Below are 26,087 nucleotides of genomic sequence, written 5' to 3'. Positions count from 1 at the left end.
TTTAAGCGCGCGACGGAAGGTGTGAAGATCCGGGATCCTCCGTATCTCCGGGGGGAGCTCATTCCAGATCGTAGGTTCCAGACTACAGATTGAAACCACTAAAAATCTTCACATAAGGGAGTTTCAGGCCTGGGAAGAAAAACTTTATTTCAGTTTTAGATAAACTGGACTGAGTAAGGCAGTACAGTATTGTACAGCATTGTCTACTGTGTATACCATGATTAGCTAATGTTAATGACACTAGATGTATGTGTTGAACAAATACACCTTCCCGCGTTTCACACTTTTCCAACACTGGATCACTTAAGGATCTTTAGGGTACCATGCGCCTGACTGAAATTAACAGGAAAGAGAGGCGTTTTTTGCACCTTTCCCACCGCTATGCATTTACAGCATTTTAATACCGACTCCTAGGACTCTGGACAGCACATAATAAACCAACATAAAAGCCATTAAAATCCAATTCATATTAAACTTTTTTTTTAAGGCGAGCATTTTGTTGGCGGTGACAAGAATAATAAAGACGGTTGCTTCGCACCCTCACCCCTCCCGCATCCAGAGAACAAGAATTCGTTAAAAGGAAAAAAAAAGTGCAGCGGAGGGAACGAGAACCGAACAGGGAGACGCCCACTTTTTTTTTTTTTTTGCCTGAAAAGAGACGAAGGCACTGAACGCCCGTCCCAACTAAACTCCCCCCCCCGCCTTAACAAGGCGCACGGCGGCTATTCCTTCAGGCGCGCCACCTCCCACCGGCGCAGCGAGCCGGGCTTCTGCCTCCGGCGCGCGCCTGATCCGACCTCTCCGGCGGAGGCGGGGAAGTTCCGATCCTCCTCCTTCTCCAGACTCAACTAGCCAATCCCGTTTGCCCTGTTTGGCCGCCCAGGCTTCATCCTAAACAACGTATCGAAGCTCGATTCCCTCGCCTTCCCGCCTGCTTTGTTTAAACAGTTGCAGGCGGCGCGCTGGGAGAATGGCTGGGTGCGGCGATCGGCTGTTTTTGCAACGCCGCGGACAGTCTCTGGCATTGCTCCTGGGGCAAGTGCTCGCCACGGGGCTCATCCAGGCCATGAGCCTTGAGGAAGCCATGCCTTTATTAGCAGGTAACTGGCTGGATGCTGCCGTCTGAAATCGGTTCACCAGCCAGCAGTTGGCATTAGATAGAAACCGCGAGTTCTGAGTCCTGCAAAGGCAAGGACTTCCCTTTCGGATTTCTGCCCCTAATACAGGTAGTCCTCGACTTACAACAGTTCGTTTGGTGACCGTTGGAAGTTACATCGGCACTGGAAGAAAAAAAAAGGGACTTATGACCGTTCTTCACACTTACGACCGTGGCAGCAGCCCCACGGTCACCTGATTTACATTTAGACGCTCGACAGTTGACTCACATTTACGACGGGAGTCATGGGAGCCCCTTTTGATGAGCAAAGTCAATGGGAAGTCCAGATTCACTTAACAACTGTGTTATTAATTGGTGATTCACTTAATCACTTAATGTGGGGAGAAAAGTTGTAAAATGGGGCAAAACTCACTTCACAAATTTCTCACATAACAACATAAATTTTGGGCTCAAGGGTGGTCTTAAATTGAGGACTATCTGTAGTCCATTATCGCTCTTCCCCCAAAATCTTTAGATAGCTTGCCTGACCGCTCGCCTGTTGGTTCTTTAGCGCTTCAGATGGGACTGCCTTGCAGTGTAGACAGTGCTCCTGCACCCGCATCCCTCTTGACTGTTTGGAAGGCAAAAGATGCACTAGGACTGTACATACAACAGGTCATTTAGCAACTGTTCGAAGTTATGATGACACTGAAAAAAGTGACTTATGACTGTTTTCCACACAACCATTGCAGCATCCCCATGGTAATAGGATCAAAATTCAGATGCTTGGCGACTGGTTCATATTTATGATGGTTGCCGTGGATCATGTGATCATTTTTTGCAATCTTCTGTCAAGCGAAATCAATGGGGAAGCCAGATTCACTTAACCGTGTTACTAACTTAACAACTGCAGAGTTTCATTTAAGAACTGTGGCACGAAAGGTTGTAAAATGGGGCAAAATTCACTTAATAACTGTCTCATTTAGCAACAGAAATTTTGGGCTCGGTTGTGGTCATAAGTCAAGGACTACCTGTTCTTGTTCACAGGTTTGCAAATTAATGTATGAAGTCTCTGATTTGGATTTCTTAGAGCAGTGTTTCTCAGCCCTGGGAACTTTAATATATGTGGACTTCAACTCTCGGACTTAAGCCAATTTAAGGCTACACATATCATGTTGGCTGGGGAATTTGGGAAGTTGAAATCCAGACTTCTAATGTTGCCAAAATTGAGAAACACTAACTTAGAGTAAAGAGGGAATGAACAAGAAAGTTATGCTGTCAAATGGTTGCAGATGGGACAACAGTAGCCCCAAATATATGTGGGTGTGTTTTTCATAGGAAGAATTTAGGACCCCAGTAATGGATTGCAGGGCTGATAAACCAAATCCATCAAATCATAGAAGTCAGGCATATTTCAATATGGCAGCTTGATTTGGTTTGTGACAATTATAATTCTTGGAAAAATGTCTAAACAACTTGCATATACAGTATTTCATGATGCGGTGATTAACCCTTTTCCTTTTGTATAGATAGTAGCTGTAAACAGTTGAAGATAATGAAGATAATGCAGAGTACAGAATCAACCTGTTTCTGCTACATTCCCAATGGAGCAGTGTACTTACAAAATACTTGGTCAACTATTCAGGTAAAGTCATGCTGTTGATACACTCATAAATTAAGCGGCTAGGGTTTTTCTCAGCAACTCTTGGTAATATTGATGCTACTTAGAATTTTACATGTTCCATTTCATCAGCATCTAGAGAGCTACATTCACCCTTATTCTAAATAAATCATGTGGTCTTATATAAAGTAGCATCTACATGTAGAAGCCCCAGTACTATGTGTAGATTTATTTTTGGGAGAGCAATCTTGTAATTTTTCAGACAAACATCAGTATTTGCCTCCTGCTTTTTCTTCCACTTGTATGATTGAATATAGAATAAATCCTTTGTGTTAACTGGAACTTGAGTTTTTAGTTTGTAGCTTACAATCAAGGCAAGATATCAAGCCAGGAATTACAGGCTTACAAGCACTGCTTGGATTTGGAGCAACAGATTGTTCCACGTTCAAGAGCAAGTTCCAAGTTCAAATGCAATTCATTATTTACAGGTAGCACTCATCTCACAACCATTTGTTTAGTGACCATTTGGTTGTCACTGAAAAAAGTGACTTATGACAGGTTTTCACATGACTGTTGCAGTATCTCCATGGTCATGTGATCAGAATTAGAATGCTTGGCACCTGGTGTTTATGAAGGTTGCAGTGTCCTGAGGTTATGTAATCACCATTTGTAATCTTCCCAGCTGGCTTCCAGCAAGCAAAATCAAAACCAGATTCGCTTAATGACCGCATTATTCACTTAACAACTGCAGTGATTTGTCTAACAACTGTGGAATAAAGGTCATAAAATGAGGTGCAACTCACTTAACAACTGCTTTGCTTAGCAGTGGAAATTATGGATTCAGTTGTGGTCATGTTGAGAACTACCCATGTTTGTACTAGTTCACTTACTTGTGCAAATGGCTGTGGTAGCCTCAGGATTTCTGATTGAAAGTGTATATAAATATAGGCAAACTTCAATGGTGTAAGAAATCCTATTGTTCCGTATTTCACAATTCCTTTTAGCTTTTGAATATATAATTAAGAATTATTATATTTTTTTAGGTGTCCATAAACAGCACTGAATTATTTCAAGTGGTGTATATCCCAGATGAACGTGAATGCCAAAATTCCGAACATTTCCTAGATTTTTTGAAGTGCCTGATTAGAAATATTTGGCACCCTAGTGTGTCTAATCAAACAATCATAACAGTGGACCAGTTTGTTGGCAAAACATGTTTCAGGATCGAACTGACAAATAAAGTACTCTTCACTGTGAGCGTACAACAAAAGAGTGAGTAATATTAAGAGAAATCCATTTATAAAATACTTTTGTATTATTAGAAGTATGCATTTTCAGTACATAAGTGAAACAGGTTTCGATTTCCCATCTTTTTGTTTTGTTCCAGTGTTGGAGAGCAAACTCTTTCTGTTATTTGTTGCTGGTGGACTTCTTTTTCATTTTGCCTATAACTTGAGTAGGTACGTGCTAGCTTTACTGGAGTCTGTCAATTACATGAACTTGATAATTTTGAAAATAATAATGAGCTGCAAATCTGCAAACCTAAGAAATTGCATTGATTTCAGAAAGACTTGAGACAAGCTATACCATGGGTAGGGCTGTTGTGTCCTTTCAATTTTTAAAGAGTGTATTTATTTAGACATGCAATATTGTCTAAATCAGTGATCAGTAAGTGGGTGGAATGAATAAAGGCACATAATGAGAAATAAATTGAATGATTATACCAGGGCTGAGTAGTTGGTTTAGCCATGATGTATTTAGCAAACCATCACTGAATTCACCCATCACATTCAGCTATGAATCATGATATACAAACCAAAAAGACTGAATTTACACATTAAGATAATCTGAAACTGAACCAATCACATTATAGTTTAACACAGACTCTAGAAAGAGTGCAGAGAAGAGCAACAAAGATGATTAGGGGACTGGAGGCTAAAACATATGAAGAACGGTTGCAGGAACTGGGTATGTCTAGTTTAATGAAAAGAAGGACTAGGGGAGACATGATAGCAGTGTTCCAATATCTCAGGGGTTGCCACAAAGAAGAGGGAGTCAAACTATTCTTCAAAGCACCTGAGGGTAGAACAAGAAGCAATGGGTGGAAACTAATCAAGGAGAGAAGCAACTTAGAACTAAGGAGAAATTTCCTGACAGTTAGAACAATTAATAAGTGGAACAACTTGCCTGCAGAAGTTTTGAATGTTCCAACACTGGAAATTTTTAAGAAGATGTTGTGAAGTGGTGTAGGGTTTCCTGCTTGGGCAGGGAGTTGGACTAGAAGACCTCCAAGATCCCTTCCAACTCTGTTAATCTACAGCGTGTGAATCCAGGCAATATGCAACAAGGCATTCTCATGGGATATTAATTGCAAGATTGGGGGGGCTGTATAAGTAAGTGAAGTGATCTGTAGAATTTAAATAAAGCTATATCTTTGCTTTTCTACTTTCTTGAACTTGTTTTCCGTGCGCAAAAGATTTACTAGCATTCATGTGTTTTTCCCAAACAGAAGTAATATCTTCTACTATTGTGCTGGGATAGCATTTGGCATTTTCATACCTCTAGTCTTTCTCGTTTTCATGCTTAAAAGGTTTATTCCCAAGGTAAGTTTATGACGTTTAATATATAGTAAGACAGCAAGTATTTGGTACTTCCCCAATCTTAATTGAGCTTTTAGTTTTGTGGTGAATCAAAAGTTACTGAAGTGGTTTTAACCATGGGATAAATATTTGAGCAGTCAGCTAGTAGATGGTCACTAACTGGTAAAGAAGAATAAAACCTTAATATTGCTGCAGCTTGGGGTAAATAGTTTTGAATTCAATGTTTTCTATAGAGACAGAGTCAACTGGTTATTTATTTTTGACAAGATTTCACTATGGGTGGAAGATTCAAAATCATAAGATAGGTAACAGGGTGTCCAAAGCATTTTGGTATTCTTTGTCTCTATAAGCAAAGCACATTCAAGAAAACAGTTGAATCCAGATTCTTTTTCTCCACTGGAAGTATTCCTGGAGCGGAATTCAATTTAAAATGTTGTACTGGTAGAAGAAGATAATTGGTCTTTGTGTGTGCCTCTTTCCTCAGGAGATCCCTGATGCTACTTCTTCCCATTATTTTAGAGGTCCCTCAACCCTTCAAAGCAGGTTTTTTGAAGACAGGGAGCTGCAGTAGAAGGAAAGAATCACTGAAATATAACCTGGCAGTTCTTGATATATCTAATCCAATCATTCCTTCATCTTTGACCATAAAACGGAAGACTTGACTTTACTTTCCATGTCAGCGAAACACAAAGTTTAGTTTTCTAGCAATATACCAAGAAATACCAGTCCTTAAAGTGCTGTATTAAAAATACCATGTTTGTTCAGTGTTCTGCTTGGTTTTGGTCCTTGTGAATTTAGACCGTGGGTTATACTTTAATTGCTTTTTGTGGCTCTAATAAGTTTTTATCAAGTAGAAATGTAAGGGCTTCCCATCCATAGGCTGCACTTGTATTTGTAAAAAATCCTTCCCAGTGGCCATTAGATGTTCATCACAGGAAAGGCATGAGCTGATCCTGTACTGGTGTAGCCTTTGTAATCTTACATTCAATGTTTGTGCTAATTGTGGTGAAAATGTTATGTACCTGTGAGACAAGAGGTATATTTGGCTTTTGCGAGAAGAACCTTTTGATTTTTAAGTTCCAAAATGACATTCTCATTACCGTATTTTTCGGACTATAAGATGCACCTAAATCTAGAAGAGGAAATCAACAAAAAAAAATGTTTGACCTCCGCGCTCCCCATTTTTGGTCCTTTTTTCGGCCCGTTTTCTAGGCTTTTTTTGGCCTGTTTTTTAGGCTTTTTTCAGCCCATTTTTGAGGCTTTTTAGGCCTGTTTTTGAAGCTTTTTTAGGCCATTTTTTACTGAAAAAACTTGACCAAAAAAGCCTCAAAAATGGGCCAAAAAGCCTTGAAAATGGCCCAGAAAAAAGCCTCGAAAACGGGCCGGAAAAAGCCTCAAAAATGGGCCAAAAAAGGCCCAAAAATGGGGTGTGTGGAGGCAAAAAAAGTGGCCAGTGGGTGGGCGTGGCTTCGGCAATATTCGGTCTATAAGACGCAAAGACATTTTCACCCCCTTTTGGGAGACAAAAAAGTGTGTCTTATAGTCTGAAAAATACGGTAGTTTTGTTTAATTGTGAGCTCTTCTCTTCAGTCTAGATTTGCTTCAGCTTGATTTGGGTGGTTTCACTAATTCCACTTTTGTATATCTGTATGGACAAACACGCACCCCTAATCAAACGTCATTCTTCTTTTCTCTTCCCTTCTTTTAGCTAAGTACCTTCTGGATTTTAATGAGTGGGGGCTGGTTCTCTTCTCTGTATATGTTCTATATTTCAAGAGAAAAACTGAAATGGATGTGGAACAATTCTACATATTATATACTGGGTATGAGAATTAATAACAATATAAGAGACTTTGAAAAGGAGCTTCTTTTGCAGTTACAATTCTCTTCAGTCCTAAAATGGAAAGCTTGTCAAATGAAGTACATTATCTCCCAAAGGTTGCGGATTCAGAGTAACTATATCCTCATTAGGCATGCCTATTGCAGGTAGCCCTCAACTTACAACCATTACTTTAATGACCGTTCGAAGTTACAATGTCACTGAAAAAAGTAACTTACGACTGTTTTTCACACTTATGACCGTTGCAGCATCCCCATGAATACATGATCAAAATTTGGATGTTTGGCAACTGGCATCTATTTATGATGGTTGCACTATCCTGGGCTGTGTGATCACCATTTGTAACCTACCTAGCCAGCTTCCAGCAAGCAAAGTCAATGGGGGAAGCCTGATTGCATGATTCACTTAATAATTGCAATTGTTCACTTAACAATTGCAACAAAAAGATCATAAAAATGGGGCAAAATTCACTTAGCAATTGCCTTGCTTAATGGAAATTTTAAGTGGTGGTTGTAAGTCTTAGTTGCATTCCTAGTGAATCTTACACAGTTATATTTGAATCATAGACGAAAACCTTCAAAAACTGAGATTTTATTGTTCTCTTTCCCCTTGTTCTGGGGGAAACAGCAGCCTTACATTATTTTGGATGTAAAAAAGCTGTCTCTTCCCTGATGGGAAAGATGACACTTCATATCTGCAAAATATGCTGTCCAGAGACTTCAAGAGCATCTGGAATTATGTGAAGTGATAGAAACATTATGTAGTGTCCTTTAATATATATGATAAATAATCACTTAGTGTTTAGTTATCGCTGGTTGTGTTTGTTCATAGCACTAAACCAGGATTTATTTATTTTTTTTAAATAATGCTGGGTCATAATGCTGAACAATCGGGTAGATTCAAATATCCATATGCTAGTTTGACTATGTGTGAACTAAATAACTAAGTAAGAGATGTGCTTGTTCAACCTCTGCCACGTAGCTGCAACTATGCAAACTCCTGCTTTAAAGTCATCTTAGCAAATACAGATAGTCCTCACCTTACAACTGTAACTGAGCCCCAAACTATGGTTATAAGTTGTTGCAGTCGTAAGTTGAGCCATAAACGTGACCGAATCTGATTTTTTTGATATTTACTGCCAGAAACCGGAAGTTAACACTGGAAACCAGCAAAAAAGTAACTAATCATGGTTACATGACTGAGGGACACTGCACACGGCGTGAAGGTGAGCCGGTTACTAAGTGTGCAAAATGTGACCAAAGGGAAGGGGTGAAAGTGTTGTAAATTCGAAATGGGTTGTACGTAACTCTGGAGAGGTCCATTGTAACTTTGGTCATTAAGCAATCAGTTGTAACTTGAGGACTACCTGTATTATGACACTTACTTCTCAGTAAATAGCCATGCATATTTATACTATATAGTACACAATGTCACTCTTTTTTTACTGGAATCTTGATCAGAAAGTTCAAAAAACCCTCTTTCCATGAGTATTATTTTAAATGATGCCATTGGAAAATGAGCACATTCTACCATTTATTCGTATTAATCAATATTAATCTGTCCAGAAAATGCTGGGCAGGTACATTTTCATAGTAAGCAGCCGATCTGTCCTTCAGATGGGCATACTTGGCGTAACTGTAAACTGTTGTTATGCCATGAAAAGTATCCCACTAACATAGAAAAAAAATCAGGAGCGGAAAGAAATGATTTCCAGTTTACTTAAATATCCCTCCCTGAAACAAAATGTTACTTAACACGATTTAGCTCTGAGTGAATGGTTAGTTGCAAGCCTAAAATGAAGTAAATGTATCACTTTTTTTATCTACCGATATTTCACGGCTAAGTGTTTTGTTTTTCAGGGTATATTTTATCAGTTGGATTGATCTCTTTTGCTATTTGCAAGAAGCATGGGCCATTCAGCAGTGAGCAAAGTATGAATCTCTTGATGTGGATGTTGCAGCTGAAAGGCCTGATCTTAATTTATTTTGGCATTGCAATCCCCCAGGTTGCCTATGCAGTCACAACTGCTATGCTCTGTACAAAATTCCTGCATTATCCCCTTCGAGCATCCTGCTACGTTGGCAAGTTAGTAACCTTTCACTTATTGAATCAAAACAATATTCTTACCAAAATTAGCTGAAGCAACTGTTCTTGTATAATGTAGTCTGACATTTCAGGCAATTTTGTACTGTCAATGAAAGCTGTATAGTTATTTATTTATTAAATTTGTTTGCCTCCTATGTTCTGTTTTCTCTTTGTCTAATATGTAGTGGAGCTTGCACAGTCCCAGAATGTCCCAGAAGTAGTTTGTTTCTGTCCTCACCTGTAAGTCATTCAGCGCAAAGCTATGGGGGCCTTCCAGCTCAAACTGAGTAGCATCACAATGTATAGAGAACAACTTGTCCTTGAGGATGTAATTTTTGGCATCGGTGCCCTTTTTCTAAAAGTTATTGTTTTAGTGCAGTGATGGCTAACCTTTTTGCCATTGCATGCCAGGAAGGGGGGCGGGTGAGATTTGCTTACGTGAGTTCCCACACCCATAATTCTATGTGCTCTGCCCTGCGCATGTGCACACAGCCCCCCGCTTCTGGCATGTGATGGCCTGGTAGGCCTGTTTTTCTTTCTCACTTGGCTCCAGATCCTCTCTATGCATCTGGGGAGGGTGAAAACAGCCTTCCCCACCTCCTCAGAGACCCTCCAGAGGCCTGAAACGGCCCATTTCCCAACTCCCGGTTGGACAGGAAGTGACTTTTTTGCTGTCCCCAGCCTCTAGAGCCTCTCTAGGAGTCTCTGGAGGCTGGGGACAGCAAAAAATGTCACTTCCTGTCCAACCAGGAAATGGGCCATTTCAGGCCTCCGGAGCGCCTCCTAGGGGGTGGGGAAGGCTGTTTTCACCCTCCCCAGATGCATAGAGAGGATCTGGAGCCAGGTGAGAAAGAAAAACTGGCCTTCCCCACCCCCACGCCCTCCAGAGGCAGGAAACGGCCTGTTTCCCTACTTCTGGTGGGCCCAGAAGGCGTGAAAGTTAGTTGGCCGGCACGCGCAAGCGCGCCTGAGCTGAGCTAGCATGCCCACTGATATGGCTACATGTGCCACCTGTGGCATGCGTGCCATAGGTTCGCCATTACAGTTCTAGTGGACTATGACATTTTTTTGAGAAATGGCTTATATCACTCTATAGATAAATTGGCTATGTTTGTAACCATTGCAAAGCAGGAATTACGTTAACGATCCTTAGTTAAGGAAGCATGGATCATTCTTTTGAGGATAAGCAAAACAATTTCCTGGTTTGGTTGCTCCCATACCCTCAAGAAAGCATTGCTTGCTTTGAGAAACAGAGTCTGCTTAGACAATTGCCTTAGGACCTTGGTAAATTGGCAGAGGTTCTAGGGAGCAGCACAAAACTCAAGGAAAAATCTAGGATTCTGGGATCAGCCCTAATAAAGCATGACTAAAACAAATCAGATTGTGTAACCATAGTTTCCCTTTGCTTTATTACCTGTGATGCATTAAGAGATTCAAACAGTCTGTAGTTACATGAAACCCGGGCTTAGCATTATGTGAAATCCAAGTTTCTGTTTTGTTATTTTCTGTACCTTAGAATCAATCATTCTAGGAAGCTTAACAATCATCTGAGCCCATATTCAATATAGAGTATTCTTTTATATAGAGTATGTCATTTTATATAGAGTATGTCATTTTAGAAGTAGTAGTTATTAGTAGAGATTTTTCTGACACATGGTTGTGTTCTAGTACTTAAGCTATTATACTTTATTCAGCACGTTTTAGTATTAATGCTATAGTAGACACCGCATGCAAAAAGACTTAATTTTATCACTCTTTTGGATGAAAATATATGCTAGGATTTCTGCTTTATTTGCCAGATAATTCATTGTATGTCTAAATACAAATGCCTTCAATGGGTAGCTGTTCACCCTTTTTTTTTTTTTTTTTTTAATTTGATTTATATGCCGCCCTTCTCCGAAGACTCAGGGCGGCTTACAATGTGCTCACCCATTAAATTGTACAATGATAAGATACCTGTATGTAAGGACTTTTAGCAATAAACTCAGGAACCTGGGGGAAATTTTTTTTTTAGCATTTTGAATTCTAATCATAATTGTGTTTGGAATCTCATTAAAGGGCTGCAGAACTGTTTAGGTACAAAATTGGCACTTTATCAAGAACTCAGGTTCGGTTGTGCTTGGAGAAGCCTTAAGAAGGAGATCTGATCTCCAAGGTGGCAAGGTTAGAAGGTCACTTCTTACCTTTCCCTATTGCAAAGTGGTACAACACAGTCCTCTCTATATGACTGCTCAGAAAGAATCACTGGAATTTACTTAGGAGCAAACAACATAGTAATAAATTCAAACTGCCTTGAATGTAATTCTTTGGATATTTTAACTTGGTAGGGATTTTCCATTTAGTATAGTGTAGTCAAGAGTCTGCCTGTCAGATTCTAGATATTCTTTTTTTTAAATGTATTCCATACCCTTTATGTTTCAAATCCATAGTGCAACCTTTACAGTGCCCTCCCTTTCTCCCTGGTTTAGAAAAGCTGCTCTGTATTTCCACCCAGAAAAATCGGAGCCTCGCTATCTGACAGAAGACGAATACCGGGAACAAGGAGAAACAGAGACCGTGAAGGCCCTAGAAGAGCTGCGTGTATTCTGTAGGAATCCCACTTTCCCCTCCTGGGTAGCTGTGGTCAAACTGCAATCTCCACAAAAGTAGGAGCATTTGTTTTCTTTTCCATATCTCAAGGCTTCATTTGTGGTTTTAAAATAGCAGCAGCTTATTTTCCATTGAGGCTGCTCTTCCACAGGAATCGTCTCTGGCGGGCTATACTTGATGCCTTTGTGGATGAGATTTAAAGCAAGGTGGGGTTGGGCCAGTATTTTTCTTCCTTGCACCCCTCCCTTTTATCATCACTTTTAAGTGTTTGGTGCATTGCTTTCTTCTTGTTATTGATCCCTCTTTCTCCTTTCTCCAGGTTTGCAAACTTTGTTCTAGGTTCCCCTCATGTGTCTGCTGAAGAAATGACAACCCATGAGGCACAGTATGGCATCGGAGGAGCCCTCCTGGAGCAACAGCTTTTCCACCCAGGGACCGAGGCAGAACCAGAGCCCCAAAACACTTCTCCTGAAGTGGAGGAGAGAAACAAAGAGGAAGGACTGAGACTATTACAACCAAACATCCGGCATTTCCACAGTAGAGAATTTCTTTGAGCAGCTGCCCAGGTCAACAAAAACATGCAATAACATGCTTTTTTGAACTGTAGAGGGCAGTCAAGACATTTTGAAGGACTTACCATGACTTCATTGGTTTCCAGGAAGCAGTTAAGTCTGCAAACCCATCATGATTAGAGTTATGTAAGGAGGGAATCCAGGCACATCTGAACAATACTGGATTCAGTTAGCGTCTCTGTTTAGAGGAACCATTTGCTGAAAGTTTGATGAGGCAGCCTGTGGAGGGCTGGAGCATGGAATTCCTCTGAGTTATTCTGCCAATTTACAAGCAGTCTCTCTTTTTTTTGGCCTGATCGTGGATTCTAAGTTTGCACATTAACCCATGGTGTGCTTAACTCTCATTTGCTGAGTTCACACCAACATGTTAAGCCATAACTTTTGGTTTGTAAATCACAACAGCTGCAACCCAACACAATCACGTTTGAGACCAATGACCCAGTGAAGACAACTAATGTTGGGGAAATGAGCTGAGAAGTTGAAGTTACTGGTGATTAACCACTTTATGGTAATTATTTCTCTCCAGTGATTGGGATAAGCTGTTTTAAGTTGTTTTAGCATTTGCAAATAAATTGAGCGTTCTAGATGCTACAGTTGCCACAGGGCACTCATCTTTAGAAAAGCCCAGGGAAATGTTGGAGCATAATAGTAGCAGCAGCAATGAAAGCAAAGGAAATAATAGGTACCTTGGGCACAATTCCAAAACATCTGGAGCACCACTTGAACACCGTCGGAATAGACAAAATCACCATCAGTCAATTGCAAAAGGCAGCTTTACTTGGAACAGCTCACATCCTGTGACGGTACCTTTTAACACCATCGAATATCATCTGCCTATCCAAAGTCCTTGGAAAGGACTCAATAGGTGGATAAAAATGCCAAATCCAGTCTAGATGTCTGGTAGAGGGTGTGACCAACAAAAATAAAATTTATTAAATAATATGCCACCCAACTCATAGTGACTTAGGGGCTAGTAGTACAAGTAGGACAGAACTAGTGTTTACTCCTGTGTACATGGAGCCCTAAATCCCAAAACCTTCCAAGTCCACAAGAGGGATTTGCATTGTTCCCACGTTTCTGCAGATTGCAAGGTCTTTTGGTTGGTTATTTGTTTGTCTTTGGTCAGTTGTTGTTTTTTTCTTGATATACTTTGATGTTTTTTCTGTAAGTCACATGGTCACTATGGAGTCAGGCAGCCTTGAAACTGAAGTACCTAAATGAATGTATGAAAGGCTTAGAAGCATATCTGTAAGGAAAGACAGTTAAGGAAAGACAGTTAAGTTTTGCTTTGGCTCCAACCAGCTGATTTAGGATAGAGGTCTTAGAAACAAGAAAAGGGAACCAAGGAGATCTTGTTTAATTACTTCATATTAGTCTAGCATACAAGATTTAAAGTTTGCTGTAATGTAATCATGATCTCTCTGATTAACCTATCCCACTGGCTTTTGTGAAGATTTAAAAAATGGAGAGGTCGTCTTATATACCTTGATTTTTTAAAAAGTTGAAGTATAAATGTAAACAATATGTATGTGTGTCGATTGATGCATTGCTGACAAAATGCACTGTGGAGTAATTAGAGAATTGTTTGGATTTTGTAAATCCCAACTTCTTTTTAATATTCACTTTCAAATAAAATGAGCCATTGTAAATAGAGAGTGTGTTCAAATGTATTAATCAAGTATCTTAACTCCTGCACAGAGCAGCCCACAGGACACTATGCAAGGAGCATCTGATAGTGCTAAAGATGGAGATCCTTGCTGAACAAGATGGTTGATAATGTTGATTTACTGCTCATCTCCTGGGTTCAAATTCTTTCCGTGAACCCCTTGATGCCAAAAATAAAAACAAGAAAAGGGATATAATTAACTTCCTCTGGGCAAGGAAAAGGAAAGGGAGGAGGGGAACTCGTCTATGATCTCACGAGGGGACAGTTAAATCCATCCCCTGTAGGGCAGCTCTTGAACTAGCCAGACTACCATTGATCAATACTTGTCTGCACTTGCAACGAATTTCTGTGCTTCATGTACCAGCAAATGGGAAGGGTTAGATTAGAGCAGGAACAATTTGATTGCACTCTAGGTGCCAAAGAAGAAAAGCTGCTTTGTTTTCCAAAAAGTGACCGTGTCAAGTCAACCTTGGCTAATTTCAAAGATAAAAGAGTGACACTTAATCTGTGCTTAGAAAAAACAAAGACCTCCAGAAAATCCCAGGCTGTAGGGAAGTTGAAAAAGCAACCTAGAATAAGAAAGGGACAAGTCACCTAGTAATCGGGAGTCAAACTCAGTGTGGGGAGGTTAACAAAAACAACTTTTTGCAGGACAAGTGTCATCATAACCATTTTAAGAGCTATGATGATTTCAAATATGGCCATTATTGAGTTGGGGTTTCTTGCTAATTTTATAGAGAACTCTTGCTGTGCAATCACTTGCCAAAAAGTTAGTGAATCCTTTTTCTTTATTTTCAGCAGGAGACTAACACAAGGTTCCCTCAGCATTGAGGCCCTCAGTGCATATAAAGCAGGTAACAAACGTGCTGAATACCTGCAGTTATCCAATGGCTGAATGAGATGAGTCACCCATTTCCCACTTCTGCAAACAAAACAATCAGATTAGATCATAAAATCTTGTTAATATTGTGTTTCATCCTGTACTCTTTAAAGACCTGGCACTAGTCAGAGCCATTAACTGGAGAAGAGACACTGAATAGTGAGTATCTCAAAACTAGCCTAATAAAAGCACAAAGTACCGTATTTAGTAAATACAAAAGCTTGCTAATCCACCCCCTCCTATGGTCATATTTTTAACGGGACATGACATTTTTGACATATACATGGAATTTTATTTATCTCACTACATTTTAACAACTTCACAAATACGAGAGCTGTCTACAGCCCATTCACAAACAAGGAAGGAACCGATTTGACAGGCAGGTTGGATATGTAAACATAATGTGCAAGTTCAATGCCTTACAACTCGGGTATTCAATATTAACAGTTATTACCAAAGCGTTTATCATGTAGACTTCAAATAAGTTCATCTAAAGGACCTACCGTTTGTTTTTAAATAACCATTTTCAGTCTACTTTGTTTTTTTTAAAAAAATCATTTCCTTCCTTCCCTCTGCAATATAAACATATAATAAATAGATTTCTGATTTTATTTTTAAAGGTCACTTAAATGAGAAATTTACAGTACATTTAAGTTGAAGTGCAAAAAATAGCTAATAACTACTTGCCAATATTTGGTCCCAGGTACAGATTGTTATAATCCCTTAAGGTTTATGTAAGGAAAACACCCTTAACATCTATCTTAAGGTATTCTATATTCTGCATTCAAAGTAAAGTATCTGAAATTTAATTCTATGAGCCACACCAGCTCCTGGGGCATAAATGGCATCCCACTGGCTGGCAGAAGTCAAAAACCATCTGGTCAAACCATGCGTGAATAGGATTCCTCTAATGGAAGGCTAAATTTGATATAGAGTATATGCTTGAAGCCTAAGCGCTACAAAATTGATTCTAATATTTTCCCTCAGCTATAATAACAAAGAATGTATGGGAACTGGGTTCAATTCAGTGAAATGTGAAATGTCAAATCCGAATCTGTCAATGTCTTGACAAAGTAGTGCTAAGACAACATGATCAATATCCATTTTTCTCTTCTAGCTGCTTTTATTATTAACTATGTCTTCCTTTCCTATACAATAATTAGGATTTATACCCCTTCCCAATCCACAGGCACTTTAAATATACTCTATAAAGTTTTATTCCCTTTCCCCTTAAATAAACATATTCTATCGTAAAATAAACTATATCGGCCTGGCTAAGAAAACTTCTCAAGAAGCAACTGATATATACGCCTGCTGCTGAACATCCTCTTATTACTGGTTTTCAGAACATACTGCAGGCCTCTGTTAGGGAAGTGGTATCAACATCTCCACTCCCAAAAATCTAATAAAGCTAGACCCTTTGTTGTTATTGTGTTACACAAGTAGGAACTTCTCAGATCTGCCTGAGGTGAAGGAGTCATTTCCCTATCACATACACCAGAGAGGCAAAAAAGAATCCACATAGACTGCTTCTGTAGGACAATCCCTCTTCGGTGATTAGGGCAAATTCATCCCATATAAAATCATTAGAATCTTCCAACTGTACCATCACAGTTCAGGTCTTCAAACACAACACCACACATCTCAACCCATATCCTGTTTTTGCAGGATATGGACAATCACATTTTCTTGTTCTGGTTCTTTCTAAAATGCTAATGCGCTCTGGCCTGGCCATAGCAACATAAATGCCGCTTGTCTGGTTAGGAAGGCTTCAGCAGATGTTTCATGTAGAACTTTACCAGCCAAAAGTTCTTCAGCATCTCTGAGAAGTCTTTACAAAAGACAGAATTCTATGTGGCTCCCTCCTTCATTTCCGTATTTAACTATTGTATTTTCTCTGAAGTTTCGGTAGATTACAGAACTGCTCTAGGGAAGCCTGCACTTCATAATAAATAATCACTGTCTAAGAAAAACTGCTATGAGTTCTTGTCTTCCCTTTCCCTAATATTGAATTAAAATGTTCAAGTGCATTAAGCAAGAAGAAATGGAACTGAATGGCGGGGGGTTTTGTCTGTGAAAATTAATAACAATCCAGAAAATTATGAAGACAATTAGATGTGTTTGTTTACAACACTTCCATTCAGGTAGGGAAAAAACAACTTCAGATGAAATAGCGTGCTCCTTTGCTAGTTATTAACCTGGCCACTTTTGCTCAGCCTTCCAAATTGTTCCTGCAACAGGCCTCAGGTTTTGTCACAGAAAAGGCATTAAATATTTTAAAAGCTTTGGCTGTATCAGGTTACTATTGCCAAGAGGAAGAGAAGTGAGGTCTCAAACTCCCACGTCAGTCTTTTTCTGATTGCCAAGAGCAGTATTCAGTGCCGCGAGCTGGATTCAAGAAAAGTCCTATTCATGCCTCCTCTCGGGAGACTGAGCTCTGTTTTCCGAAGAAACAGGGCAGTCCAAACTGGGGTGATTTTCAAGGGTAGCTGTAGGTACTGAAGGTTCTACCACTGAACCATCAGGTCTTTGATCCAGAGGACTATCTGGTATGGAATCATGATTACTGCTGGCATTCTACAGAAAAAGAAGAGAAAAACCACAAGTTAACATCTGGCTATGTGGATTTGTTTAGAAAATACACAGAAACTGTCATTCCTGGTAAGCCAAGGTAGCTTCCTCTTAACAAGGATCACAAAATCATATACACAGCACAGCGCACAAGCATTCAGGCAAGAGCAAAAGCCATCATACACAGGTAACAGATCAGATAAACTTACCTGTCCTATATTTTCCTAACTGCTTTTCCCCAAGAAGCATGTAGAAAAAAGACTTAGTGTATTTTAAGACAAACAATAATTCTGTGTAGGTAAGAAAGAACATTCCTCATAGCTTAACACATTTCATGCTTCTCTATGCACTTGGACATATTTTCCGCATAGACTTTCTATGCAGTACTTTCTATTGGAATGTCAGCACTGTGCTATTTTGGGAACAAAACTATGAATATTTTAGCAGACAAGTAAATTATCTTTCCTAATAATCACAAAAGGGATAGCTACAAGAAAGACATTGCTAACAGTTTTTTTTTGTTGTTGTTTTTTAATCGAATTTGGTTTTAATTGGGTTGTTTTAAATTCGGGCCAAAATTATTTGTCTTTTAAAATGTTTTTAAAATTTATATGCTATGTTTTATCTTGGTTGTACACCGCCCTGAGTCCCCCAGGAGAAGGGCGGTATAGAAATAAAATAAAATAAAATAAAATAAAATAAATAAAATAAATAAACCTAAGAATGTGTTGTAAAATATTCTTCTCCAGCTAAACAAATAAAAATACTAAATACCCTGTTTTCCCCAAAATAAGACATCCCCTGATAATAAGCCCAATCGGGCTTTTGAGCACTTGGCAATAAGGCCAAGCACATATTTCAGGGTTCAAAAAAAATATAAGATAGGGTCTTATTTTCAGGGAAACACGGTAACAACATAAATTTTATATCCTGTTCACGAACCAACTGATATAAGAAAGCAACCTCGTGTGTTCAGATCGCTTTGCCAGATTGGGTGCTGACGAACTGTTTCTCTTGCACAACGAAGCCAAAGCATGGAATGAGATACTACAGAGTACCTCTGTAGGTCTGAGACAGGGATGGGTTCTACTTACCTTTACTACCGGTTCGCAACGGGGCCGCGTGCGCGTGCTCGCTTCGCTCACGCACACGCTCTTCTGCGCAAGCGCAGAAGCTTCTGCGTGTGTGCAGAAGCATTTTCATTATGTCAGGGTCAGTGGGCGGGGCCTCCTGCCAGTTTTACTACTGGTTCTATAGAATCGGTGCGAACCGGGGGCAACCCACCACTTGTCTGAGACAATAGTGGATTGACTATGCAAAAACAGTAATGTCAACAGCCGTTTTTCCCTTGATGTTTTTAAGAGGTGTTGACTTTCTTTGGCACCCAGTGAAAAAGTTCAGCTTTGCCTCTTGATCAAGAGTTCTAGGATTAAAAAAAAACCAAAAACCTAATGGATTCTGCAGTCTGAGAAGATTTGACTACATATGTATTGTAAGATTACAGCACTGTCATACATCTCTCCATTTAAAATATCCCACTGGATTTTGTGCCTGTCATACAGACCCAGAGATCCTCTAGTTTGCTAGCTGTTCCTTCTCTCCAACCATACTCTGAATCCTTTTCCAAATCCTAAGTTAAATGACAAATGAACCCTAAAGTTTTTTCTTCCTATGAAATGACAATACTGAATCAATCCAATGCAAGGCATAGAGCAGGGCTGTCAAATTTGCGGCCCATGGACCAGATGCATCACTTGTGGGCCATGCCCACACCTGGTTTAGCGAAGGGGAAAAAAGTAATGATACATCACGTGACGACGCCATGACGTGAGTTTGACACCCCTGGCATAGAGACTCTCCTGTGTCTAACTGCATTATACAAGCAAAATCTATGTTACCTTTTTGTAACCCCTGTTATTGTTTTAATAGAACAAATATTTAATATGTGAAGAATGTTATGTATTAATACTGTAGTTTTGGAGCTTCTGTTTTAGAATCGGAAAGCCTTGAGTATCAGGTGTGTGCAACTTTTTGCCTGGAAATACCTTTCATGCACCCAAGCCCTGGTTACCTGCAAAGGCTGGTTTTCGAGTGCCTGATTGGTTTTGGAGAGCTGGACCATCTCTTTTATCTGATAAAGAGCATAAGCTAAAGTAACCCAGGGTGAAGAACTGACACCCCAAGCAGGCTTGTGTACATCTTCCTGCTCTTCTTGGTACTTGGTCTTTTTGGCAGGAAGCTTGGGCAACGGGCGAGGCATGATATCTTCAGTCTGTTGTACCAGATCAATTGTGGCAATGGGCACCGGACTTGAAGGCACTGGGATCTTTTCGGCCAGCATGGTCTTTTCTAAAATTTCAAACAACAGACAGGATGTTCACTTCAAGAGAACTCACCATCTAAGAGTTAAGTGCAACCAGCATTCTGATCCTAGCTTCTCTCTAGCTGTAGTACGAATCCATTGCTAGATTTTGATAGCAAGCTCCATTTCCTCAATTACGAAGTTAGCACTTACTGACTGCTAGCTACTGTATGGGGAAAAATACTTCACACCCAATATAATACAACAGAAGTAAGAAATCTTTTCTCAATTTATTGCGATATTGCTCTTTTTGTTTGCAAGAAGAAAAACCAAGCAATGTATAAAACAATTATCAATAATATTTAACTTCCAATCTTATTTTCAAAGAAAATAAGTACAGGGACAGCCAAATGGAGCCAAGTTTTCAAACATCTCATGTAACTTTAGGTCATCTAATTCTTCTAAGATGCAGTTCAGAGAAATGTATCATAGGATCTACAAAACCAATTTTTAAAACAGACTTGAGTTATTATACAAAGAGGTAGAGTAATAAGAGGCAAGCTTATTTTTAGCAAGCTTTTTAGCTTGTATGTGAGTCATTCTACATTTCTCCCCATTCTACATCCTTCTATACAGTCAGAAAAACTCCAGAGACAACCTCCAGATGGATCTGCAAGTTGAAAATTACAAATTATGGGATGAGGACTGGGAGAAATTATTTCATTAGCAGAAACCATTTTTTATAGACATTGGATTTTACCACTTTTTTCCTGGTATCCTTGTCCCATGTCCTTCCATTACTTTTAAATCAATCTGTATTATTTCAAGAACACAAACCAGGTTTACTCTTGCTTCAATCCGACATCCCCAATCTACTGTATAGGCATAGTGTAACAGGACTGCAAAACTACCAATGCCCACTAGATGGCAACAAATATTAACCTATTTTGCTTAGGCTTGCTGCCATTAGAAGCTATTTGAATTGTTGGGAGTTCAGATCTTGTAGGGCTGCAGTAGACAAAGCTACATGGTAAACAACACAATATGTCACATGAACTAAGAATGAATCCAATCCAAAGTCATAAAAAGTCATCACTCTGGCTAATTGATTAGAGACAGCAAATAAAAAAAAAAAAGCAAAAAGGACTGCAGGATAATGCAAACTAAAAATAACCCAAAGGAGAAAAGCCGGTTAGGTAAGGTTGTATACCTAAGGAATAAGCATTTTACCTTCTTTCTCATCATGAACTGCCATCCACTGAATCAAAGCAAAAAGCAAGAGGATGACAAGAAAAGCCATTCCTATCCCTCTGAAGGTTGAGGCTGCTCCTGTAGAGGAAAAAGCACACAGAATAAGGTCTGATTCTGGTGGCGCAGTGGTTAGAATGCAGTATTGCAGGCTAATTCTGTCAACAGCCAGCAGTTCGATTCTTTCTGGCTCAAAGTTGACTCAGCCTTCCATTATTCCGAGGTGGGTAAAATGAGGACCCAAATTGTTGGAGGCAAAATGCTGACTCTGTAAACTGCTTAGAGAGGGCTGTAAAGCACTATGAAGCGATATATAAATCTAAGCGCTATTGCTATTCAGTTGAATGGCAGCAATTGACAAGGTAGACATATATTTACTAAAGCATGCCCTACTCGTGCTTTAGTAAATAAATGAACCCATTTGGTGTAGTGGTTAAAACGCCAGGCTAGAAATCAGGAGACTATTACCGTAGTACTAGCTATAGGCACAAAGCCAGCAAGTGACCTTGGCCAGGTCACTCTCTCTCAGCCCGGGAAGGAGGAATGGGAAATCACTTCTGAAAAACCTTGCCAAGAATAATGGGCAATTGCCAGGAGTCAAAATTGACTCAGTGGCACAACAACAAACAAACAAACAAAACTCTATCCTCATTTAAACAAGACTTTCTCCCTGGCAAAAGCATACGAGAGGATTCATCCTTCAAGGAAGCAGCTGCACCAAGTAGTGGATCACTGCACCATTTTGTTTATTCTCCCTCAAAAGACAGAAGATGGCTTGGGCCATGAACGCTGAGATCAAAGAGACAAGTAGAACTGTATTTTAGTTGAATAGGCAAAAATGGATGCCGTTTAAAAAAAAAAACAGAGGAAGCTATCTTCATTTATGAATACTTTTCATCAACAATTGCTGAACAGCTATGACCTTACGGTACACATTAAGGAAATTACACAAGGTGATTATTATAGGTTTTATTTATGCTACAATACAAGAGGCTTTTTAATAGTTATTGTTCATTAAGGACTCATTAGGGGTCTCAGGTTTCATTAGAAATGTGCACACTTGTCTATTTCGATATAACTGGAATTGAAAGTGTGAAAAGAAGTGTTCCCAGGAGAAGTCTGTATTTTAAAAAATCATTTTAATACTAAAAGTTTGGTACTCATTGGATATTACACTTGGAAGATTTTCCCATTTCCTTCAAACAAGACCACATATTTTCTGCTGCAAACTCTGAAGAAAAGAGACTATAGTTTCGCTTCATGATTTCTGAATCTGCAAGCTTGAATAATTCAGAAGTGGGTAGAAAGTAGAGCTGGGTGATTTGTTGCAAATCGGCAAAGGCATCTGACTGTTATAGCGGTGCTTAAACATTTGTGACACCTTTTGAATTTTCAGTATTTCTGCATAAATGTGACCTAAACCATCATCTATTCTCCACCCAAATCTTAAAACTAGATAAAAAGAACCCAAAGAGAGCTCTGGACTTTGACGTTTCTAGCCATGTGGATAACTTCCGAGTACAGTATTGGATCAGAAGTACAGCCTGCATGCACCTTTCCTGTGCCACCAAATTTATCTGCTTGAAAACTTCCTAGTACAGTTTGCAAATCTATGTGTTTATCAGGACAATCTCTTTCTTATTTCTCTCTCTCGAGTGGGATAAAAAAATAGATAGATAGATAGATAGATAGATAGATAGATAGATAGACAGACAGACAGACAGATACATACATACATACATATATACCCTGTTTCCCCCAAAATAAGACATCCCGTGATAATAAACTCAATCGGGCTTTTGAGTGCATGACAATAAGGCCAAGCACTTATTTCACGGTTCAAAAAAATATAAGACAGGGTCTTATTTTCCGCCCATCTTTCTCATAGAGCAACTTTGGGCCATGTACAAATCTAATAATGGCAATAATTACCAGAGAGGATCCCAAAGCAGCCAGTCTACCCAACTACTAAATCACCATGGTCATTGCAAGAGCACCATCTATCATGCAAATAGCAGGATTTGTGCTGAAAGAAAATGAAAATCTCTACTTCCGCACTGAATTGAAAATCTCACAGTTAGTTGGCTTTGGGTTGAGAATAAGAAGAAAGTGGAATGCCATGTGGAATATTTCCTAGAAGATGGTGAGCAAAGTCACTATGAGATGAAGTTCAGAGGACTTGTAGATGTGCCTCTTGAACCACGGCAGAGAAAGTTGAGTTATTGATACCAGTATTTGCTGATTTGATATAGGCTGCATTCTCCCCAGTGTGACTTTTCTCTTTCTGTGCATTTTGTGTGCACACATATATATGACAGCCAAACAAAGGAAAGCACTCAAATTGACTATGGTTGCTTGCAACAGTGAGAGTTACAGCCCAAGATGACGGGAATAGGAAAACTTGCCATGGCCAACTCACCGCGGGTCAATTTAACAATTCTGTTTAATTATTTAAAATAAATTAAAAATATTTTAATTTTTGCCATTCACATTTCATTCTATCCATCCTTTTGCATCTTTTCTTTAATGATTCTATTCCACCACTTCTTTAGTATTAGTGCAACTCTTGTCCAGCAGTGAGTTGTCCTGTGGCGAGATGGCCATGGCAAGTTGTCCTGCAGTGAGTTGGCCATGGAGTTGGCCGTGGCGAATTGTCATAGACCTCAAGACAGCATCTGGTTGAGGAAAGCCAAATTAGCACTTCTGTCTGCTACTTCTGACTGCTACCACAGTTCTTCCATTTCCACAACGGTTGAGGAAAAGGCTCTCTTCAAACAGTCGAAAGCCCAGGTTTCCCGTACCAAAATAATTGACCAACACTCCACCGATCATTGCTCCGCATCCTCTGCCCAGGCCAAGGTGAAGACCCTGCAAGATCCCTTGGGCTGACGTCCTCAGTTCCGGAGGCACTGCAGCGCTTAGATAGGAAATGCAAGCTGCCCAGATGGCTGCATGGGTTACACCTACAAAAAACAGAAACATAAACACGATGTATTCTAAAGATGATTGTTGGAGTTAAACACAAATACTGATCATGGCAAGAGTGCGTAGCCATTTTAGGGTGCGGCTGCACTTTGAGCCCTGTGTACTCTTCAAGAGCTATAAAACTGAATGAGGTTGGTGGTAAAGAGTGCCAGGACACATTCATACATCTAGCACCTGTCACTTCCTTCATCAGCATCATATCTGGGGAAATTATAAAGACTTTATTTCCCAGCATACTTCCACTCGCAGCCAAAGAAACAATGTAGGTCTTCCAAAAGCCAGTGATAACTCATCATCTGAATGCAGAGAAAGTAAGCAAAGTAGGAATGCTACTTGAGAAGTGAGCATCACATTGTCCTCAGGTTGCCCACATGTGAACAGTGGGGCATGAAATATATCTTTAAAAGTTTACAGGCAATCCTCGACTTACAACAATTCATTTAGTGACCGTTTGAAGTTACAAAGGCACTGAAAATGCAACTTATGATCGTTTTTCACACTTACGACCATTGCAGCATCCCCATGGTCATGTGATCAAAATCTGGATGCTTGGCAACTGAGTCATATTTATGTCCCGAGGTCATGTGATCATTTTTGGCAACCTTCTGACAAGCAAAGTCAACAGGGAAGCAAGATTCACTTAGCAACCACATTATTAACAGTTGCAGTGATTCACTTAACAACTATGGTAACAAATGTCATAAGATTTGGCAAAATTCCCCTAACAAGTGTCTCATTTAGCAACAGAAATGTTGGACTCAATTGTGGTCATAAGTTGAGGACTACCTGTATTATGTTTTATCAATATGCTAGAAGACTAATAATCTTTAAATTATTGTACAAACTCAGATGTACAAACTCAGCAAAATATATTTTACTTAAAAAAAATCATGAAAATAAATTTGGCTGATCAATTAACTTGCCTGTATAGTGTCACATTTAAATTAAATAAAGTTTCCATACTTTTAATAGAGTACTTAATATAACTTTTAGTTAAATACATCTCGCAACTAATCTAGAAGGTTTTCTTCTTTTTTTTTTGTAAAAACAAAATGAATTATTTCCTAAGTTAGAATATAGCAAAAAACAAATTTCAAAAAGTAACAAGCTCAAATTTCAACCAATATTGCTGAATATCTAGGGTTACTGCAGTCTTCATTCTTTCAGTCATATATTTGCTAGTACTAAAATATTAAATAGTACTACAAATAATGTTATGAATATTGGAGAACCAGTTTTATGTAACTGTTAAGGTGCTAGAATAGAAGCTGAGAGACTTCAGTTCTAGTCTTCCTTTAACTACAAAAGGTGTGATTTGGGACCAGTCACTCTCACTCTTATCAGGCCCAGCCCAAGAACAACATAGAACAATCAAGGCAAAAGTTCAGTTCTTTATTTGCTCATACCAGATAGAATCTTGTCAGACCAAACCTATACTGCTCTAACACTAACTGATATACCCTGGGAGTTTCTAGGGAGTGGCTATTCTAAATCTGTTCCTCCTTCTGTAATCCAGCTCTGGGTTGTGTTGTCCTTTGTCTCATTCCCCCCCCCCCCGGAATGTGCTTCCTCCTTCCTGGTAAACTACCATTTGTTGTAGTCCACCACACCATTTCCCCTTTGTGGTCTATCACACCAATCCACCTTAAAGGGTCACTGCTGTGGGGAAAAATAGGAGGTAGGAACATTATATAGAATGCCTTGAGTAGTACAAGTAAGAATATAAATCTAATAGCAAATAAATAAAAATATTCTATTCATAGTTAGAATGTTAACCGAAGTGAGGGAAGAATGTTTTTTTTTAATTTGATTTATATGCCGCCCTTCTCCGAAGACTCAGGGCGGCTTACAATGTGTTAAGCAATAGCCTTCATACTTTTGTATATTTATACAAAGTCATCTTATTGCCCCCACAATCTGGGTCCTCAGAATGTTAACCTGGGTGAGGGAAAAAACTAAAGGTAGTTTAAGTTTAATGGATGAAAACGCCTTATGAGCACAGCTATTCTAATCTTCTACTGGAAGAAGATTA

The 26,087-nt window shown here is 39.4% G+C and overlaps 2 protein-coding genes across 10 annotated transcripts in view; one reads left to right on the top strand and one right to left on the bottom strand.

Annotated features, from left to right (window-relative positions):
• NEMP2 (nuclear envelope integral membrane protein 2) overlaps positions 1–14,056 on the top strand; it is a 76,079-nt gene extending 62,023 nt beyond the window's left edge. Inside the window, exons 1-9 of one of the 4 annotated variants that reach the window (XM_034429544.3) lie at positions 916–1,100; positions 2,626–2,741; positions 3,761–3,989; positions 4,105–4,177; positions 5,227–5,320; positions 7,026–7,140; positions 9,017–9,242; positions 11,711–11,887; positions 12,151–14,056. In XM_034429544.3, the coding sequence (XP_034285435.2) occupies positions 971–1,100; positions 2,626–2,741; positions 3,761–3,989; positions 4,105–4,177; positions 5,227–5,320; positions 7,026–7,140; positions 9,017–9,242; positions 11,711–11,887; positions 12,151–12,385 (1,395 nt within the window). In that variant the 5' untranslated portion in view covers positions 916–970 and the 3' untranslated portion in view covers positions 12,386–14,056. Of the gene's footprint in view, positions 1–912; positions 1,101–2,625; positions 2,742–3,760; positions 3,990–4,104; positions 4,178–5,226; positions 5,321–7,025; positions 7,141–8,299; positions 8,383–9,016; positions 9,243–11,710; positions 11,888–12,150 lie in introns of those variants that run through there. The other 3 variants (XM_087882112.1, XM_087882113.1, XM_087882111.1) reach the window with 3 other exon arrangements.
• A 3,013-nt stretch (positions 14,057–17,069) lies between these two features.
• Positions 17,070–26,087, bottom strand: part of MFSD6 (major facilitator superfamily domain containing 6) — a 29,609-nt gene continuing 20,591 nt past the window's right edge. For 4 of the 6 annotated variants that reach the window (XM_034429465.3, XM_034429483.3, XM_034429475.3 and 1 more), the window contains exons 4-7: positions 23,872–24,033; positions 21,053–21,151; positions 19,592–19,869; positions 17,070–17,526 (exon numbers count right to left, since the gene is read on the bottom strand). In XM_034429465.3, coding sequence (XP_034285356.2) covers positions 17,356–17,526; positions 19,592–19,869; positions 21,053–21,151; positions 23,872–24,033 — 710 coding nt within the window. In that variant the 3' untranslated portion in view covers positions 17,070–17,355. Of the gene's footprint in view, positions 17,527–17,729; positions 17,752–19,591; positions 19,870–21,052; positions 21,152–23,871; positions 24,034–26,087 lie in introns of all 6 variants that reach the window. The other 2 variants (XM_087882109.1, XM_087882110.1) reach the window with 2 other exon arrangements.

This window comes from Pantherophis guttatus, chromosome 1 (genome assembly GCF_059756535.1).
Source record: "Pantherophis guttatus breed Tessera chromosome 1, ASM5975653v1, whole genome shotgun sequence".
Taxonomy (NCBI): Eukaryota; Metazoa; Chordata; class Lepidosauria; order Squamata; family Colubridae; genus Pantherophis; species Pantherophis guttatus.
The sequence above is the reverse complement of the archived record's forward strand: the minus strand, read 5'-3'. Positions and strand labels throughout refer to the sequence as shown.